Below are 21,819 nucleotides of genomic sequence, written 5' to 3'. Positions count from 1 at the left end.
ATCATGGTATATTCTTTAGTTTATTTAGGTATTCAGTATGTTGGTGGTGTTTTACTCTTTTTTTACTTTTATTTTTTATTGTTTTGTCTTTTCTAGGGCCACACCCGTAGCATATGGCGGTTCCCAGGCTAGGGGTCCAGTCGGAGCTACAGCTGCTGGCCTATGCCACAGCCATAGCAATGCTGGATCCTTAACCCACTGAGTGAAGCCAGGAATTGAACCTGCAACTTCATCGCTCGTAGTTGGATTTGTTAACTACTGAGCCACCATAGGAACTCCTTGGTGGTGTTTTATAGTTCCTCATATACTAGAGGTTTTGCGTATCCTTTTTAGATTTGTACCTAGCTATATGTTTTCTTTATGCTATTATAGGTGATATTTTTCTTAGTTTTATTTTCATTCTTTTGTTACTAGTATATAGAAATAGAATTCATTTGTGTATAATTATAATTGATTAGTGTATAGAAATGTAATTGATTGATTCTCATATCTGGTGACACTGCTATATTAACTTATTCTCATAGGTAGTACATTCTTAGAGATTTTTAATGTATACAATTATGTCATCTCTTAATAAACAGAGTTTCAGTTTGTTGTTTTTCTAATTATATCTTTTATTTCTTTTTCTTGCTCTGTTATGCTTTCTAGGACTTCTTGTATGATACTGAATCGAAATGGTGACAGTAGTCATCTTTGTCTTGTTCTCACCTCTGTTATTTTTATATCTAGTTTTAGAGGCTCTTGGTATAAAAACATAAAATGGTATTGAAAACTCAAACTGTGCAAAAGATTTTAAAATTAGTTTTATAGTAGTGGGATGACTTATTTTTCTTGGATTGTTGTATTTTAAGTGTTTGTTGTGACTTAATTCATTTTCCTTTAAATATTATTAGGCATTAGATATTATTTTATTTTTCTATTTTTATTTTTATTATTATTTTTTAATGGCTACACCTGCAGCATAGGAAGTTCCTGGGCAAGGGGTTGAATCAGACCTGCAGCTGCTGGCCTATGCCACAGCCAGAGCAATGCCAGTTCTGAGCTGTGCCTGCAACCTGCACCACAGCTTATGCATTGCCAGATCCTTTAACTCACTGAGCAAGGCCAGGGATCAGACCCACATCCTCATGGATACTAGTTGTGTTTTTAACTGCTGAGCCACAACAGGAACTCCTAGGCATTAGATTTTAAAATCAGTAGTGAGCTAAAAGTACATGTGGTTAATATTGAAAATCACTTAAATTACCCTAGAAGTACAATATAAATGCTTCAGTAAGTCTAGTAATTTTCCCTCTAGAGTTGGAATTTTAGTTTTGTTTGTTTGTTTGTTTATTTTTTGTCTTTTTATGGCCGCACCCGAGACATATTGAAGTTCCCTGTCTAGGGGCCCAATTGGAGCTGTAGCCACCAGCCTGTGCCACAGCCACAGCAACGCAAGATCCAAGCTGCATCTGTGACCTACACCACAGCTCACGGCAATGCTGGATCCTTGACCCACTGAGCGAGGCCAGGGATCAAACTCGCATCCTCATGGATACTAGTTGGGTTCATTAACTGCTGAGCACGATGGGGACTCCTAGAGTTGGAATTTATTGCTGATGCTTCGGTAGAACACTCGATGGAGCAAATGGATTTCATTTTGGGGTGCACAGCTTATAGGAATTACGATTGCTCTTTCTTTGACCATGCTTATGTAGTTGAATTTTTGTAAGTTAAATGAGGTGTAGAATGGCTGCACTATAAGTTTTTTAAGTTGAAGAAATTTTTAATTGTAAGTGGCTATTCATAGTTTTTTTTTATCTTGTGATTATAGCTTAGTTTTTTTTGGTTTTTTTTTTTTGAGTTCGTATGAATTCTGGCGTAACATAGCCATAGTTAGATGTGAAGGTAGGCTGTCAGAGTCAGAGCTATCAGATTACCTGTTGTTTTTTTTCTTCCTTTTCAAATGTTTATGAGTAAATTACTTCCCTCAATTTTAGATTCATTGTCTGTAAAATGGGATAACAGTAGTACTTAACTCTTGGGTCATTGCAAATATCAGACAAGATGATGGAAGTTCCATGTTCTTTGCTTCATGTTGGTTCTATCCCTAGTTCTACTACTATGTAGTGCTACAAGGAAGCTTCTCTGAACCATTCTTTACCAGTCAACTAAAAAACAGAATCATAGTACCTTCCCTTCAAGGGTGCTCATTTTTTTACTAAAGCAGTGTAAGGTGGTAGGTAATACATACTAAACATCTGCTATTATGGTAGTAGCTATATTTCCTTAAATTTCTGGTAAAGGCTTTTTATAATATTAAAATTAATGCGGTTATTAAACTTGGCCTCTACTTCCTGTTTGCAGACCTGTGAATTAAGGGGTTTTTGTTTGTTTTTTCTCCTGTGTTTTGACTTTCTGTCTTTTCTTTGTATTGAAGTATAGTTGATCTGCAATGTTGGTGTTAGTTTCTGGTGTACCACAAAGTGATTCAGACACACCACACACACACACACACACACACACACACACACACACACACACTGCATCCTATTTATTGATTCATTTATTCATTTGCTGATAGGCATTTAGGTTGTGTCCTCTTTTTTTCGCTGTTGTAAATAGTGCTGCTCTACATATTGGGGTGCTTGTATCTTCTTTTTTCTTTTCTGACTGCTCCACAGCATATTGAGTTCCTGAGCCAGGGGCCTGATATGAGCCATAGCAGTGGCAATGCCAGCTCCTTAACCCACTGTGTCGGGCTGGGGATCAAACCTGCATCCTGGTGCTCCAGAGATGCTGCCTATCCCTTTGTACCACAGCAGGAACTCCTGCATGAATCTTTTTGAATTAGTTTTTTTTTCTGAATATATGCTCAGAAATAGGATTTCTGTATCATATGGCAACCCTCTTTTTAGTTTCGTAAGGAACCTCCATTCTGTGTTTTGTAGCAGCAGCAACAATTTACATTCCCACCAACAGTAGGAGGGTTCCCTTTTCTCCACACCCTCACCTGCATTTATTATTTGTAAACTTTTAAATGATGGCCATTCTGACCAGTGTGAAGTGATAACTCATTCTAGTTTTGATTTGCATTTCTCTAATAATTAGCTATGTTGAGCATTTTGTGCCTTTTGGCTATCTGTACGTCTTCCTTGGAGATATTCTGTTTAGGTCTTCAGCCCATTTCTTGATTGAATTGGTTTTGTTGTTGTTAAGTTGTGTGAACTGTTTTTATATTTTGAAAATTAAGCCCTTGTCAGTTGCATCATTTGCACATATTTTCTCCCAGTTTACATGGTTTCCTTTGCTGTGCAAACACTTAAAAAGTTGATTAGATCTAATTAGTTTATTTTTGCTTTCATTTCTATTGTCTTAGGAGACTCATCTAAGCAAACATTAGTATGATTTAGAGAATATTTTGCCTATGTTCTCTTCTAGGAGTTTATGGTATCATGTCTTACATTTAAGTCTCTAAGCCATTTTGAGTTTACTTTTGTGTATGTTGTGAGTGTTTTCTAACTTCATTGATTTATATGTGGCTGTCCAGCTTGGGAAAGGTGGACAACCCCACTTGCTGAAGAGACTTTTCTCCATTTTATATTCCTACTTCCTTTTTGAAAACTAATTGACCACAGGTGTGTGGATTTATGAAATTAAATTTTTATGTCTGCTTTTCCCAAAATGTTTTTCTCAAATATTGGTTAAAAATTTAATGAGAAAAAAATCATTTTGTACTGTATATTTGAATAACATTGAAAGGGAAAGTCAACAAAATTGTTAACCTTATGCAATTTCATACACCTTTAATGATGATAATGTTTATGGATAAGCAGTATGTGCCAGACTGAACTTGATTGTACATAGGAAAATGCTTCTCTTCTTGTTAGTGTTCTGAAGGAGCATTTGGTAGGAAACATTGCTTTACATATTCTATGGTCCAGATGCTCTGTCTAGGCTTTAGTTGAAAATGAGGAGATGGGTGTCATCAGTCTTGTTAAATGATGTTCTTAACAACTGAAGGTTTTTTGAGTTTTTTAGAAGAGGGGGAAAGGAAGTATTGTTTCTGTAGGAAAACTTAGTAAAGCAAAAATTGCTTTATTTCTTACGCTTAAATTGTGTAAGATTACTCTCATTTTGTATTTTTATTTTAGCCATATTAAATAAAATTTATTCTATGCTGAAAATATTTTTAAACTCAAAAATGCACTAATTTTTGTTTGATTTAGAAGTCATTTCTGGATCCCTTATACTTGAATACTATTATCCATATATTTTTACTGTTAAGATTTCTTTTTCTTTTTTTTTTTTCTTTTTTCTTTCAGGTGGAGGTGCTACACTCACAGCATATGGAAGCTCCCAGGCCAGGGATTGAATCCTGGCCACACCTGTGACCTACGCCACAGCTGTAGCAATGTGGGATCCATAACCCACTGCACCTGGCTGGGGATCGAACCCACACTGCCACAGAGACAGTTCTGGATCCTTGACCCACTACACCACAGTGGGAACTTTAAGATTCCTATTTTTAAAATGAATATTTGCTGAATTTAGTGTCAGAATATTATGCTTTGTATATTTTTTCTGTGAAACTTTTCTTCATCCTGTTTTTTTCCCCCCCCTTGTCTTGTGCCAGTGAGTTCCTTCGGGGTTACTCCTGCAGTAGGTGGACTATCATCTGGGACAGTTGGGGAAGCTTCGACAGCCCTGAGTTCAGCAGCCCAGGTAGCTTTGCAGTCTCTCTCTCATGCAATGGCTTCAGCCGAGCAACAGCTACAGGTGCTGCAAGAGAAACAGCAGCAGCTTTTGAAGCTTCAGCAACAGGTTGGAGACTATTTGGCTCTTTGTTCATGCTGTCTCTAAACTTCAAAAGCTGAAAAAGTACTGTAAAAATGATCATTATTTCATAAAGGAAAAATTAGGTTGATTGATCTGAGCTAATTATTTTCTGCACAAATCGAGGTAATGTCTTTGTGATACACTTAAATTTTTAAAAATTATGTAAATGCATTTTATTTGATACATATCTGAGGAAATATAATTGCTATTTTCTTTGTCATCTTTTAAGTAAAATCCATTCTTACTCTGTTTAAACGCTTTTGGTCAAACATTAGAGTTTCCAGTTACTGTTTTTATGGATTGAAAAACCTACATTTTAAACATTTTAAAGACCAGTTAAACCATTGTGAATTAGCAGATGTTTTGGAGGTTTCATTGTGATTGAAATGCAGCCTATACAATTCTAGGTGATAAATTGTATCAAGTTGAGCAACTTTAGAATCTGCTTCCTATTATTTTGTTTTGAGAACTTTGTTTCCTTACTTAGATTTGTTTTGCTTCCTTTTCACTTTTGTTTTGAGAAAGTCCTACTTCCCAGATACTCAGAAAATTTTATATCAATTGTTTAAGGAAGTATATACATACATACGTATATGTGTGTGTGTATACATATGTGTGTATATATGTATATAGCATAGAAATACTCCATTCATGTGAAGTCCATTTTTTACCTAATTTCATTTTTTACGGAACTGGGGTCCAGTTATTCATGTTTATTTTCATCATAATATATACCCATGCAGTATTCCCCACAATTTAGGTAGGCAGGATTAGTCTATATTTGTTGCTTTTACTTCTTTTACAGAAAGCAAAGCTGGAAGCCAAGTTACATCAGACGACAGCTGCAGCAGCTGCAGCAGCGTCAGCAGCATCAGCAGTAGGTCCTGGCCACAACTCTGTGCCATCCAACCCAGTGGCAGCCCCTGGATTCTTCATTCATCCATCTGATGTTATTCCACCCACTCCAAAAACAACACCACTTTTTATGACTCCACCACTCACCCCACCCAATGAAGCAGTTTCCGTTGTGATTAATGCCGAACTTGCACAGCTTTTCCCAGGCTCAGTTATTGATCCCCCAACAGTCAATCTTGCTGCACATAACAAAAATTCCAACAAGTCCAGAATGGTAAATTATTATATTTTAAGTAGGTATTTGCTTAGACATTTAAAAATAATTTGATGTATATACTAACTTTAAAAGGTACAATTTTTTTATGCCAAGTTATTATATTCAAATAAGATTGTTTTACTTTACTAAATATTATAGAATGTACATTAGAAAATGAGATGTTTTAATTTCATATTATGGTTATTACAGAGTAAGAGTGATATAAGTATAGAGTTATACTTTTTTCTTTTTTAGAATCCACTTGGTTCTGGTCTAGCCCTTGCGATTTCTCATGCTTCACATTTTCTTCAACCTCCACCTCACCAGTCCATTATTATAGAGCGAATGCATTCAGGTAATCTTTTACTTTCTTAAAATATCTTTCTTCCCTTGTCTGCTGGTCCTTTCAAGACTTAATATTTTGTAGTTTGATTTTCCTCTGCAAATAAATCATATCTGCTCTAGGGAAAAGTTCATTGTCCCTAGAAAAAGAATTACATAAAGCTTAAGCTGTGTGCTTACCAAGTTGAATGGAAGAGTGCTATTGAGTAGGTTCATTAATTCTTCCCAAACAGTGGATTTGATCTTTATATGAATCTTGCCCTTTTTTTTTTTTTTTAGGGCCACATCCGGGGCATAGGGAGGTTCCCAGGCTTGGGGTCTAATCTGAGACGTACCTGTGGCCATAGCCATAGCAACGCAGGATCCAAGTCATGTCTGCAACCTACACCACAGCTCATGGCAACACTGGATCCTTAACCCACTGAGCAAGGTCAGGGATCGAACTTTCATCTTCATGGATGCTAGTCAGATTCGCTGAGCCATGATGGGAACTCCTTTTATATGAATCTTATCTGTTGAACCATAGTCAACATAAATATCTGCCTTTGTTGTAGCTGCTCAATTACCATTAACTAAAAATTACATTTACAGAGTATTCCTCAGACTAGCATTCTAGTATTAGAACCCTTTCTTGAGAATAGCTGACAGAATTACTGCTAAGTATAATAATCAAGTAAGTATAATAACACTTCTTGGTCTCTAGGTCATTGAAAGTTTACTTTGGCTTTTACCATGCTTATATGCTAGAGACCTGTGATCAAGATAGGTGCTTTCAGTTAAAGCATGTTTACTGATAGACTATGGTCAATATTTACCTTATTATTGTACCATTATTTCTGGGCTTGTGCAGCAACAGAATTTAACAAAATCCCTAGGTATGATTTTTAGGTGGAAGTAACATGAATATAATGCATGCCATATTACTTTTCATTATATGAAGAGTGGAACCATACTTGCTTTATTGAACTGGGTTGTTTCCTTTTTGGGAGAGAAGCAAAGTGTTAATGGTGTTTTCTGAGGACCTTATCGTTCAGTGGTAACATTAGTTTTTATAACATTTAGAGTGAAACTTATGGTTGTCCAGTCTTATAAAATGTAAGCTATTGTTTACACTGTGATTCTTTTTTTTTTTTTTTTTTTAATCTATGAACTTGACTTTGGCACATAAGCCCCCTAAAGAGGAGAATTATGGTGTTTTTATTTTTTTGCTGTTCAGTAGTCTTTCCATTTAGGAAACTTTTGGTAATTGCCTTGTTTTCCCTAAAATGGCTCTATTGATATAGCACTAGTCCTAAAACCTTAATTGGGTTCCTTCACTGTAAAATATAATTATTGTTCCAACCTAATAAAGAAAAAAAAAATTATGATTTTATTAATGATCCTGCCTACTGTTTCCCTCGTTGAGCTTATTGCTGAAATGTGTGTGATAGAATTAAAATTTTTTTTTTTGGCCGCCTTGTGGCATGTGGAGTTCCCGGGCCAGGAATCAGATCCCAGCTGTAGTTGCAGACCTGCCACAGCTGCAACATCGGATCCTTTACTCACTGTTTCAGGGCCTAGGAATTGAACGTGCCTCCTAGCCCTCCAGAGATACCACCAATCCTGTTGTTCCACAGTGAGAACTCACTGGAGTGTGTGTGAGATGAGAGATACAAATCTTCTCTTCTGTTTTTCTCAGATCTTTCTTACCTTTCAGTAACCTGTGCATCTTTCATTTATATGAGCTTACACAGAAAAGACATACTACCTCTTTAGTGTGGCCTTCAGGAGTAAGCCTTAAACTTCATTTGTTACTGAGCTGAAGAGACAGTGATATGTCAAGGGAGAAGAAAGCGTTGTTTGAGATAACCTCTAGTTGTCTCCATTGGAAGACCTTCCTAAGGGATTTTTTTTAGTGTGGTAGTAATGACTACATGTGATAAGAGCCTTACTGCTTAACCCCAGTATAAGATGCAACTCCAAAAGATGTTACACAGGACTTCAGAAAACCAAAATCAAGTCATACAATTTGGTATCATCTAGTTGTGGGGAAAAAAAAAAGACAAAATAACTGAAAGAAGAACAGATAGGCACTTTATGGAATTAGTCTATGTTCTGTTTTTGATGATTTACTTTTTTTGGCTCTAATGTTTTATGTGTGTATACATGTCTTTTTAGGCCCACACCCACAGCACATGGAGATTCCCAGGCTAAGGGTCTAATTGAAGCTATAGCTGCTGGCCTACACCACAGCCACAGCAACAAAGGATCCGAACCATGTGTGCGACCTACACCACAGCTTATGGAAACACCATATCCTTGACCCACTGAGTGAGGCCAGAGATTGAACCTGTGTCCTCATGGATGCTAGTCAGATTTGTTTCCACTGATCCACAAAGGAAACTCCCTCTAATGTTTTAAACTAAGCTTATAGGTACAGTTGATTGCCTTCATAGTAACAAACTTATTCTGTATTTTTTACTAAAGTCTTGGGATTCAGATTAACATAGATTGACATTTTAGATGATTTTTGAATGAAAATTATTAAACTTTCCTTTTAATTGTTTGTACTTTAATAAGTTGATTTTGTATTTTAAGATGAATGTATCCTGGAGTTCCTGTTGTGGCTCAGTGGAAACGAATCCGACTTAGTATCCAAGAGGACACAGGGTTGATACCTGGCCTCGCTCATCAGATTAAGGATCTGGCGTCGCCATGAGCTGTGGTGTAGGTCAAAGACACCACTCGGATCTGGCGTTGCTGTGGCTGTGATGTAGGCTGGCAGCTGTAGCTCTGATTCAACCCCTAGCCTGGGAGCTTCCATAGGCCATGGGTCTGGCCCTAAAAAGCACAAAAAAGCACACACACACACACAAAAATTCAAGTTAATTGATGTTTGCTAATTTATGTCAACTATTGCTATATTTCTCATAGGAGCAAGGAGATTTGTGACCTTGGATTTTGGCAGACCAATACTGTTGACAGATGTATTGATTCCCACTTGTGGAGACTTGGCCTCCTTGTCAATTGACATTTGGACATTAGGAGAAGAGGTAGATGGGAGGCGATTGGTAGTGGCAACTGATATAAGCACCCATTCACTCATTCTTCATGATTTGATACCACCTCCTGTGTGCAGATTCATGAAGGTAAAGAACTTTAAGAAAATGAATTGATATGCTTCCCATTTTTTAAAAAGTAATGGAAAATATTCAGACATTACAACTTAAAAGTATCTTTTTATAATTTATAGTTACTTATCTTTTAAAATATATAGCTGTTTTTTATTATTGTAGATGGGTGGGCATGTGTATTTATAAGTTTTCATTTCAGATCACTGTCATTGGACGTTATGGAAGTACAAATGCCAGAGCTAAAATTCCATTAGGATTTTACTATGGTCATACCTATATCTTGCCTTGGGAGAGTGAATTGAAATTAATGCATGATCCTCTGAGGGGCGAGGGAGAATCTGCAAACCAACCTGAAATTGACCAGCATTTAGCAATGATGGTTGCTCTACAGGAGGATATACAGTGCAGGTTAGTAGAAAATTACAGTGTATTTTAATCTTACTGAAACCCTGTGTTTTGTAAATGTCTTGCATATATTTCTAAAGAAATATCTTTTCATAGTGAACAGAAAAGATCAAAAGGAAGGAAGACACTAGCATGTTCTAATAATATTTAATGCATTAATATATTGTGATTAAATAATTGGTTTTATTTTTTATTCTTTTGCCTTTTTTTGGTGGGGGCCACACCCATGTCACATGGAAGTTCCCAGGCTAGGGGTCGAATCGGAGATGGAGCCGCTGGCCCCACCACAGCCACATCAGTGCCAGGACTGAGCCACATGTGTGACCTACACCACAGCTCATGGTAACACTGGATCCTTAACCCACTGAGTGAGGACAGGGATTGAATCCACATCCTCATGAATACTAGTTGGGTTCGTTACTCCTGAGCCACAATGGGAAGTCTGGTTTGGTTTTTTTTTTAGTGCTAAACAATTTTATTTTATTTTTATTTTTTTGTCTTTTTAGGGCCGTACCTGTGGCATATGGAGGTTCCCAGGCTGGGGGTTGAGTTGGAGCTGCAGTTTCTGACCTACACCACAGCCACAGCAACATGGGATCTGAGCTGCTTCTGAGACCTATACCACAGCTCATGGCAACACTGGCTCCTTAACCCACTGAGGCCAGATATTGAACCCGCATCCTCATGGATACTAGTTGGATTCATTACCACTCAGCCACAACAGCAACTCTAGTACTAAACAATTAATTAATTCTTTTTAATGGTTGTTAACTTGTTTTAGGGATTTAATTGTGTGTGTGTGTGTGTGTGTCAAAGAGAACAATTTAGGAATTTTTATTTTTTTACTTATAGGTATAACTTAGCTTGTCATCGACTGGAAACTTTATTGCAAAGTATTGATCTCCCTCCTCTCAACAGTGCTAACAATGCACAGTACTTTTTGAGAAAGCCAGACAAGGCAGTCGAGGAGGACAGTAGAGTTTTTTCTGCCTATCAAGACTGTATTCAGCTACAGCTTCAACTAAATTTGGCTCATAACGCTGTACAGAGGCTCAGAGTAGCTCTTGGCGCAAGTAGGAAGATGTTGAGTGAAACATCAGATCCACAAGATTTAATTCAGATGTCTTCCACAGAGCAGTTACGTACTATCATCAGATATTTATTGGATACTTTGCTCAGCCTTCTTCACTCTTCCAATGGTTTGTATTTGGCTTAAGTACTTAAAAAGGCTGGAAATATATTTGATGTGATTTTTCTTGCATATTTTATTGTTTTACTATTTCCTGGAGTATTGTTTATTTTGATATTTTTTCTGATGTATTTATGAAATGTGTTTCTAGTTTGACTCATTTTTCTGTTATTTTTATAGGTTTTTCTTACATGGATTTTTAATTTTTTTCTTGAGTTTCTGCTATTGATGTGTGGCAAAAATAATAAATAATATTTGAAAGCACAATAGGGAAAACTGTTGATAAAATTGCTTGTCTAATATAGGACTGTCATTTTCTAGCCAGGAGCTATTTTTGATCACTTCATTTGGTGCGAGCGTGTGCATATACATACATACCACACAAAAATAGTCAGACCAGCCATCTGATACACCTAACTCCACATACAAGAAATATAATTGATTTCAGTGCTAATTCTTCTTTTCCTCATGTATTAAGCAGTTAAAACTCTCTCTGTATAAGGAGTAAACAATTAGTAAGATAAATAGACCAAAATTTTGCTGGTAAAGAAGAAGGCATATCTAGGCATGCAGATTTGATACTACAGCATACTCTTAAATAGGAAATTTTACTGTTTTCTTTCTTGTAATAGGACACTCTGTTCCTGCAGTTTTGCAGAGTACATTTCATGCCCAGGCCTGTGAAGAGCTTTTTAAACACCTGTGCATCAGTGGAACCCCGAAGATACGGTTACATACTGGTCTTCTACTTGTTCAGCTCTGTGGTGGTGAACGGTGGTGGGGCCAGTTTCTTTCTAATGTTCTTCAGGAATTGTACAATTCAGAGCAGCTTCTCATCTTTCCACAGGATAGGTAGGTCAGAAAATATTGGAGTAATTTGTTATTAGTGATTTATACTTCCCATAATGTTCAGATTTGGAAATATTGTGAATATGGATCCTGAGTGTGGAGAAAAGAAGCATGTCTTTTTAGTTTGGGGAGTGCTCAGTGAAGGGTATATTGAAGATTCTTCATGATATAGCTGCACTACATTCTTTAGTGTCCTAAGTCTATGGAGTTTTTCTATCATGTTTACAAGTATTTCTTATTAGATCCTATTACTTTATGTGTCAAATGTATTTTTTTGAGTCTATGATAACATTCTCTCTACCTGATTTTTTTGGTGGGAAAAATAAAGTATAACCAATAGCTGAAAAAAGAGGTAATCTTATCTTCATATTTCCAGATGTAAATCTTGCTAATAACCAGATATTCTATCATTAGTCTATTAAATTACAATGTGAAGTATTTTTAAAGTGAACGATTAAATTGATTCATACTTGGTATTTTATTTCTAGCTTTCTTTTTTCTTTCTTTCTTTTTTTTTTTTCTTTAGAGTCTTCATGTTACTTTCCTGCATTGGTCAAAGATCACTTAGTAATAGTGGAGTATTAGAAAGCTTACTTAATCTGTTGGATAATTTACTGGCACCTCTTCAGCCACAGTTACCCATGCATAGGAGGACAGAAGGTATTATTTAAAGTAGTGATCTTTAATAAAAACATAAGATTCCTATAGATACAGCTTTTATAAAATGTCTAGGCTGAAATACTTATTCTAGTACTCATTTCGCTGCACATTTTGTTATTATTTTTAGGACATAGACTCTCTAGAATGACCAGCCTTCATGTGATTGACTTCCATACAGTCATCGCTTTTAAAATGTGTTACATTTTCTGTATGTGAATTTTGAATTGGAAACAGTTATGATGTGTTATTCCTATACTGTCATAATTAAAATCAAACTCTAGAGTTTAAGCTTTATGCCAGCATTGCTGTTCTTATATCTCTCATGTTGATAATGAGCTTCATTTGAGCAAGAAAATTGTTATTGGAATAAAGATTTAGAACATAGTTTAAAACTATGAATTGTAAATTGGAAGTTTATTTCACTCATCTTGAAGTCTAAGAGTAGCATCTTATACCTTGTTTTCTAGTTTATAAGTTATTTGTTAGATTCAAGGTACACTTAAGAATCTATTTTTGTACTATGAAGTATTTGTCAAATCTTCCATTAGATTAAATTTGTTACTTGATTTGTGGCCATAGGCTTCAGTTGTGAGATTTGTTATAAGTAATTACTAGTATTTGTAATTATATGGTATGGTTTTTAGATTTATAAAAGTCTTAATTTTATGGTTATTTTACCATACTTTGTCAGTAAAGTATGATTTCTTTTTTCCTTCTCATTTCTGTTAGGAGTACTAGATATTCCCATGATCAGTTGGGTTGTTATGCTGGTTTCCAGGTTGCTGGACTATGTGGCAACTGTAGAAGATGAAGCAGCAGCTGCAAAGAAACCTTTGAATGGTAAAGACAGGGAGAGGTTTCTGACAGGTATCAGAAGTTTATAATAATCTGTTGGTGGGAAATTTCAGTGACTGCAGTTTTTCCAGAACTGGCTTTGCCTTGGAGATTCCAGCTGTATGTAACTTAATGTAAAATATTATTTAACTTTACCAGGAATAACGTATGTATAAGTGAAGTTTATGAAAAGGAAATCTGAAGAGTTATTGCAGTTTTATGGTATTTAGTATAGCGTATCCTTCCATCTGCCATTATAAAATATGGTTCTTATGGTTCTACTGCACTTTCCGTCATGACTCAGTGGTTAACGAATCCGAGTAGGAGCCATAAGATTGCAGTTTGATCACTGGCCTTGCTCAGTGGGTTAAGGATCTGGTGTTGCTGTGAGCTGTGGTGTAGTTCTCAGACGAGGCTTGGATCTGGCTGGATCTGCCCGGATCTGCTGTGGCTGTGGTATAGGCGGGCAGCTACAGCTCCAATTAAACCCCTAGCCTGGGAACTTCTGTATGCCATGGGTGTGGCCCTAGAAAAGACAGAAAGACAAATAAATAAAAAAATAAAATAAAATATGGTTCTACTAATTAACTACCAGTGACTTTTATGTTTCGATATAAAAATTCCTAGATTTTTATGAGTTTAATTTTTCTCCATAAGCTTGAAGCATGGAAAGAAAATTTTTTAAATGTAAGGAGATCTAACTGCAAGACTAATTGTTTTTTTTCCCTCTTCCAAGTCAACAAGACTTTATGAACTATCCTCATCGAATATGTAAATATAGACAAATGCCTTAAAATTTGGAATTTTATACACTGTTAGGATTATAGTATTATAAAAAGATATCTTGAGATGTTTTGTAGGTAAATCAGTTTATGCTACACATTATATTCGAATAGAGTGGGGCATTATTTTCATATACAGGGAATGTGTCATATATATATATTTTTAAAATTACTATATATCTGTTGGTGAATTTACTTAGTTATAAGATCTAGAGGTAAGACAAAATTAAATACAACTACCTGTAAAACTGGAATATAACAGATAATATGGGAAGCCTTAGTTTTTATTTATACCATTCAGGTATTATGGAAACACTTTGATGGAAGACATTCTTTTAGAGTTTGAAGAATTTGAATTGACTTAACAAAAGGATTGTAGAGAATAGAAAATGAGGTCATTAGGTTAAGCAGACATGAAAGAAAATGATTGTGAATAGATAGAGTGTAGGATTTGAGTCTGAACTGAGCAGAAGAATGACATGTAAAGAATAGTCTGGACACATTTCAAAATGAGAATAAATAGAGCTATACAGCATGGTTTTTGAACTATTCAACCTTATTTTTGCAGTCATTAACTCAAATTATTGAGTATCCTTTTTTGCGTCTCTGCACAAAAGCATGGAAAATTGAAATAGGCATTAGTGAGCTTTTTGTTGTTACAGTTGAGTGACATTATCAAAGTTGCAATGTACAAGATTAATTTTAAACAGTTACGGTGAAAGCAGTTATTTTAAAGGAAAGATTGGAGGCAAAGAGAACTCTGGTCTTAAAGTCTTTTCGGGTCTAAGTTAACCTTTCTAAGGTCAGATCTTCTTAGCAATTTCTTTAATTTTTTCAAAAAACTAAATTTGGTTTTTTAATTTTTTCAAAAACTGCTTAATCATGATTAACATAGTTATGTCGTGTAGTCTGGGTATGAATAATACTTTAAAATCACGTTTCACGGAATTATTAACATAACTTTTCCTTGCATTGTAGGTAACCAGTGGAGTTTTATTAACAATAATCTGCACACCCAGAACATAAATAGGTCTTCCAAGGGCAGCAGTAGCCTTGATAGATTATATTCCAGAAAAATAAGAAAGCAGCTAGTTCATCATAAACAGGTAATTTTCAGTATTTTTGTTTATTTGTTGTAGTGTTTAAGACAATGCGTAAGATAGACCTGCCATCAGATCTTCAGTATGACATTTCATGAACTACTTAATTTAGGAAAATTATTTGTCATTTTTGAGACTGAGTTTCCTTACTTATAAAATGGCAGTAATAGGTAGTTTACAGCTTTTTGATGATGTCCTTTTTAAACTGTCTACTTCTTCAAATCTCTATTACTGCCATTCTCAGTGAGGCCATCATTTGCATAGTCAAAAGGCCTTGGTTCTTTCTCAGTCTGATTCATTTTTCATGCAGCCCAAGGAATTCTTTTCAGATCATTTTATTCCTTCTTTAAATTATTAGTGGCATCCAGTTGACCTTTGGTTGACAGTCAAACTCTTTAACATGGTTTTATTGTATCTGACATCTGCCCATCTAACTTTCAGGTTAGAATTTTTTCTCTAGCCATATTAAATTTGACTTCCTGGACCACCTCAACCAGTTTTTTCATCCACGATTTTAGCATGAGCTAGTTTCCAACTTCCTCCCCCCGCCAACCACTTTACAGTTTTGCGTGGATAATCTAACTTATTATTCAGACCACTTCCTCAAAGAGCTCTTGCCTGATTTCTTTTTTTTTTAATTTTTTTTTGTCTTTCTGCCATTTCTTGGGCTGCTCCCGCGGCATATGGACTTTCCCAGGCTAGGGGCCCAATCGGAGCTGTAGCCACCGGCCTACGCCACATCCACAGCAACATGGGGATCCGAGCCTCATCTGCAGGCTACACCACAGCTCATGGCAATGCTGGATCCTTAACCCACTGAGCAAGGCCAGGGATAGAACCTGCAATCTCATGGCTCCTAGTCGGATTCGTTAATCACTGAGCCACGACAGGAACTCCTTGCCTGATTTCTAAATTAGTATCCCAGAAAATGTGTTTCCCATGTACCCTATGTTTTTCCTTTTATTATATTTATCATAAGTTTATGTCAGGATTCTTTTTTTTTTTCCTTTTAATGGCCGTGCCTTGGCATGTGAAAGTTCCCAGGCTAGGGGTTGAATCAGAGCTGCCAGCCTGTGCCATAGCCACTGCCATGCTGGATCTGAGCCTGCGACCTACACCATAGCTTGCTGGCTACACCGGATCCTTAACCTACTGAGAATCCAGAGATTGAACTTGCATCCTCATGGACACTATGTTGGGTTCTAAACCCACTAAACCGCAGTGGGAACTCCCAGTTCTTTTATTTTGTTAACCTGAGTTTATAACTGATGTTAGATTCTTTTTTTGTTGTTTGTTTTCAGGGCCGCACCCACAGCATATGAAGGAAGTTCCCAGCTAGGGGTTGAAATTGGTGCTATAGCTGCCACCTATGCCTGCGCAACAGCAATGCAGGATCCGAGCCTCTTCTGCAACCTACACGACAGCTCACTCAATGCCAGATCCCTGATCCACTGAGCAAGACTAGGGATTGAACTCACATCCTCATGGATACTAGTGGGAACTCCTGATGTTAGATTCTCATGAGCCAGTTCTTTATTACAATTATATTTCAAAGTGTGTCTTCCTCTTTCACTTACATTATGTACAGGAATATATACTATATCCTTGATGCTCAGTATAGAGCTTAGTGTGTCATCTATAAATATTTGTATAGTTGATTTAGGATGAAATGAGATTTTATATGAAAACCCTGAAGATTCGGAAAGTTAGTGAAAGCTTTGGGCTTTTTAAAAAATGTGACTTAGCACTAAATTTTTTTCACTGCCAAGTTTTTCAGCTATCAGCAACTATTGGACCTTTTGCAAGAAAAATGATATGAAGCTTTTCTCTTCTTTTTCTTTTTGAGACTCTTAAATAATTTCAGGTGATACCAATGATCATCTTTTCAAATTCAGCTAAAATTTATGTTTGCTCTATTTACTTTAGGATATAACGATGAAAAACAAACCTAGAGTATGACTCAGTAGATTTTTGTTAGCAATATTTTAGTATTTTATGCTTTATTATGAAGTGCATTATTGGGATAGTTAGCAAAACTTAAAGTGGGGTCTGAGGAATAGTCAGTTGGTAGTAGTGCATTGACGTTACTTCTCTGCTTTTGGTGGTTGTGTTGTGGTTTTAGGAGGAGCGTCTTGTTTCTGGGAAAGACACACAAAAGTGTTGAGGGATGATTGGTTATCATATGCCAACTTATTCTCAAGCAGTTAGGGAAAAATATTATTGTACAGCAATGTATATTATTGATTAAGATCAGTATTATTTCAAAATAAATTAAAAATTGTATTTTTTTTTTTTTTTTTTTTTTTTTTTAGGATCTCACCCGTGGTACATGGAAGTTCACAGGCTAGGGGGACTAATCAGAACTACACCTGCTAGCCTATGCCACAGCCATAGCAATACAAGATCTGAGCCTTGTCTTCAACCTACACCATAGCGCATGGCAACGCTGGATCCCTAACCTATTGAGCAGGCCAGGGATCGAACTGATATGCTCGTGGATACTGGTCAGGTTCGTTAGCACTGAGCCACAATGGGAACTCCAAAAAAAAATTATGTTTTTTTTTATTGCAGTTGTTGTATATGTTAATTATAGAACTTTTGGAACAGATGTGGGGTTTTTTTTGCTTTTTTTTAGCGCTGCACCCAAGGCATATGGAGGTTCCCAGACTAGAGGTCCAGTCAGAGCTGTAGCTGCTGGCCTATACCACGGCCACAGAAACACGGATCTGAGCCAAGTCTGCAACCTACACCACAGCTCACAGCAACACCAGATCCTTAACTCACTGAGCAAGGCCAGGGATCGAACCTGAGTCCTCATGGATACTAGTGGGGTTGGTTAACAGCTGAGCCACAACAGGAACTCAGGATTTTTTTTTCTTTTCTTTTCTTTTTTTAGTGGCAACACCCATGGCATATGGAAGTTTCCAGGCTAGGGCTTGAATCAGAGCTGCAGCTGCTGGCCTACACCACAGACACACTTGGTCCAAGCTGCATCTCTGACCTGTGGTGTGGCTTGCAGCAATGCTGGATACCTAACTCACTGAAGTAGGCCAGGGATCCATTCCACATCCTCATTGAGACAATGTCGGGTCCTTAACCCGCTGAGCCACAATGGAACAGTTTTCTGAAAAACTGTTTTTGTAGTCTTTCTTCTCACATTCATATATGTTTTTCTTCATGTATAGAGATAACAGCCAGGACGATATTTCTTTATAATGGAATATTAGTTCTTTTTCTTCCTGATAACAAAAATATGTAGCAACAGTAGAAATTTAGGAAATACTCTTTGATAAAGTAGACATAACTTACAGTTATGGCTGTAATATTCTAGTGAATTTCTCTTTAGAGTAATGTTCTGTATTTTCAATATATGGGAAAGTGGTTAAGTCATTCAACAGATTTTCAAGGTCTTACTAGGCAGAATTTTTTTTCTCCCTTTTGGTCTGTTTATTTCAGCCTTCCAGTGGTTGCCAAGTATAGGAATGGGATAGGAGGGAGAAGGGACTGTTCAGTGTTAATTCACATTTGTGGTGGAACAAATGTGTAAATTCTAGGAAGTTTCCTTTTGGCACAGCAGGTTAAGGATCTGGTGTTGCTGCAACTGTGGAACTTTCACATGCAGTGGGTACAGCCCAAAAAAAAAAAAAAGTGTAGAATTCTGTACAACTGAAAATACATAAACACACACACACATAAATGAGTATAAGTGAAACTGGAGAAATCTTAATAATTTTGGTAAATTCTAACACTGTCATTACTCTGTTGTGATAGTATAGTGTTTTTATGCAAAATGTTGTTATTGGGGAAATTTGGGTAAAGTGTACAAGATCTCTGCATTATGTCTTAACAACTGCATGTGAATTTACAGTTACCTCGATAAAATTGTTAGTTAGTAAAAAACATAGACGCACCAAAAAATGTACTACTCTTGAAGGAGATTCCTATTAAAACAAAACTGAGTGTATTGTACAATAAAAGTATTTTCCCCATTTACTTAAAAAGAATGCTTTTCCTCCATTTAAAAAGTACGCATATCAGTCAGTCTCATTAGTGGCGTATGTAAAAAGGTATTCCAGTTATTTTCTCTTCTTCTCTAGATAAAGAATTCATACTTTTTTCTTTTTTTCATTCTTGGCTGCTCCCCAGGATATGGAGTTCCTGGGCCAGGGATCAGATCCCAGCAGCAGTTGCAACTTACACTATAGGTGTGGCAACACTGGATCCTCTAATTCACTGTCCTGGACTGGGGATCAGTCTATGTCCTGGCACTGCAGAGATGCCTCCAATCCCGTTGTGCCACAGCAGGAACTCCTGACTAATTCTTAATTGCAGTATGGGAAGATTTCATTTGGGGATTTGGTAGTGATTTTTAATCAGCAATACAGTTAAAATTAGATTTTTTCGGAGAATTTCTTACTCCATTATTAGTTTGATGTATGGATTCTGAGGATTACAGTAATTTAATTTGTTCTTTTTAACACTGTTAGCTGTAAGATTAACTTTTTTTTTTTTTTTAAAGCAACTTAACTTACTAAAAGCAAAACAGAAGGCTTTGGTGGAACAGATGGAAAAAGAAAAAATACAGAGTAACAAAGGATCATCATATAAACTTCTTGTAGAGCAAGCAAAATTAAAGCAGGCTACCTCAAAGGTATGATCTATACTTTTTAATGTAATTATCTTAGAAAAGTCACCTTTGTTTTACTGTTTTAAATTATTTAATAGTTAAGTATTTTTAATAATCATCAGGAAACTTAAATACATTTATTCTGCCTATCAGTAGAAAAATCCATTTTATACACTTTTTTATTAAAAAGGTACCATTTCACTCAAGGAATTATATGATTAATGTGGCCTTAAAGTACTTTTCTGGTGTATTTCCTTTAAAGAGGTTTTGTGTTCCAGTAAAATGAAGGAAATGTTTTTCTAGTGTGTCCTTTGTGAGTGAAATTGGAGGTCAATGATTTGTAAACAAAATTTTAAAAAATAGCAACTTTTTAACTTGGGGGATAAAATTTATATTTAGCAATCAAGTTTATTGTGTATCTGTAAATACGGAATTAGTTATTCCTTCAGATTTCGAAATGAAGTAATATTCTATTCTTTTTGTGTGTGTGTCTTTTTTAGGGCCACCCTGCAGCACATGGAGGTCCCCAGGCTAGGGGTCAAGTCGGAGCTGTAGCTGCTGGCCTACACCACAGCCACACAGCAACGTCAGATTCCGGGCCGTGTCTGTGATCTATACCATAGCTCACAGCAAGGCCAGATACCTAACCCATTGTGCGAGGCGGGATGGAACCTGCATCCTCATGGATCCTAGTCAGATTTGTTTCCTCTGAGCCACAATGGAAACTCCTCTATTCTTGAGATATATAGGCTTCTTTACCATCTAATTTTTATGAATTATGTTTAAGACATTTTGGTAATATTTATTTAAAATGTTAGATTTGACCTGATTAGCCTTTCTGTAGAATTTCACCATTCTGAAATTTGGTTATACATCTGATACCTTACTCTAAGATAGAATACAAGACATATTGGTGAGTTTTTAATAACCTTTTTTTTTTTTTTTTTGCTTTTAAGGGCTGCATCCACAGCCTATGAAAGCTCCCAGTCTAGGGGTCGAATCGGTACTACAACTGCCAGCCATAGCCACAGTTACATGGGATCTAAGCCATGTCTGCGACCTACATCACAGCTCATGGCAACACTGGATTCCTCACCCATTGCTGAGGCCAGGGATCATCATGGATACGAGTCGGATTTGTTTCCGCTGCACCTATAATCTTACTTTTTGAAACGTAGGGTTTCCTAAAAATTTTATCTTTTAAAAGTTGTAAGTTTTGTGAGCGAATATTTTCATTCCATAAATAAATTTGTACTGGAAGAATTCTCATTCTGTAAACATTGATTTGAATATTGTTAATTTCTGTGTACAGCACTTTAAGGATTTAATTCGGTTACGTCGGACAGCAGAGTGGTCCCGTTCTAATTTAGACACAGAAGTTACAACAACAAAAGAAAGTCCAGAGATAGAACCACTTCCATTTACCTTGGCCCATGAACGTTGTATTTCAGTAGTCCAGAAACTTGTCCTGTTTCTCCTCTCCATGGATTTTACCTGCCATGCAGATCTCTTACTATTTGTTTGCAAGGTAAGTAAATTAATAGACATAATTTATAATTACCTACTTAGAGGATAAGAAAAAGAATTAAGAAAAATGCAATTTTAATTTATTTTTAAGAGAAATAAAAATACTTTCATTGGTTTTTCCTTTTATGCAGTTTAGTTTTGGTTTAATGTGCCTTGAAAGATTTTTTATTTTATTTTATTTATTTATTTATTTTTTGGTCTTTTTGCCATTTCTTGGGCCGATGCCACGGCATGTGGAGGTTCCCAGGCTAGGGGTCGAATCGGAGCCATAGCCGCTGGCCTACGCCAGAGCCACAGCAACTCGGGATCCGAGCCGCGTCTGCAACCTGCACCGCAGCTCACAGCAATGCCAGATCCTAACCCACTGAGCAAGGCCAGGGATCGAACCCGAAACCTCATGGTTCCTAGTCAGATTCGTTAACCACTGCGCCACGACGGGAACTCCATTGAAAGGTATTTTTT

At 36.5% G+C, this 21,819-nt stretch overlaps 1 protein-coding gene across 12 annotated transcripts in view; it reads left to right on the top strand.

Moving 5' to 3' along the window:
- BIRC6 (baculoviral IAP repeat containing 6) overlaps positions 1 to 21,819 on the top strand; it is a 250,519-nt gene that overhangs the window by 104,791 nt on the left and 123,909 nt on the right. For 6 of the 12 annotated variants that reach the window (XR_007135165.1, XM_047782326.1, XM_047782325.1 and 3 more), the window contains 12 exons: positions 4,616 to 4,803; positions 5,624 to 5,947; positions 6,185 to 6,284; positions 9,185 to 9,399; positions 9,584 to 9,792; positions 10,642 to 10,988; positions 11,611 to 11,830; positions 12,354 to 12,487; positions 13,217 to 13,354; positions 15,082 to 15,209; positions 19,723 to 19,854; positions 21,143 to 21,358. Coding sequence is in view for 11 of the 12 variants with exons in the window: in XM_047782326.1 (XP_047638282.1) it covers positions 4,616 to 4,803; positions 5,624 to 5,947; positions 6,185 to 6,284; positions 9,185 to 9,399; positions 9,584 to 9,792; positions 10,642 to 10,988; positions 11,611 to 11,830; positions 12,354 to 12,487; positions 13,217 to 13,354; positions 15,082 to 15,209; positions 19,723 to 19,854; positions 21,143 to 21,358 (2,351 nt within the window). In the remaining variant the exon portion in view is untranslated. The remainder of the gene's footprint in view (positions 1 to 4,615; positions 4,804 to 5,623; positions 5,948 to 6,184; positions 6,285 to 9,184; positions 9,400 to 9,583; positions 9,793 to 10,641; positions 10,989 to 11,610; positions 11,831 to 12,353; positions 12,488 to 13,216; positions 13,355 to 15,081; positions 15,210 to 19,722; positions 19,855 to 21,142; positions 21,359 to 21,819) is intronic. The other 6 variants (XM_047782321.1, XM_047782320.1, XM_047782318.1 and 3 more) reach the window with 3 other exon arrangements.

The sequence above is a fragment of the Phacochoerus africanus genome, chromosome 5 (genome assembly GCF_016906955.1).
Source record: "Phacochoerus africanus isolate WHEZ1 chromosome 5, ROS_Pafr_v1, whole genome shotgun sequence".
NCBI classification, from domain to species: Eukaryota; Metazoa; Chordata; class Mammalia; order Artiodactyla; family Suidae; genus Phacochoerus; species Phacochoerus africanus.
The sequence above is the reverse complement of the archived record's forward strand: the minus strand, read 5'-3'. Positions and strand labels throughout refer to the sequence as shown.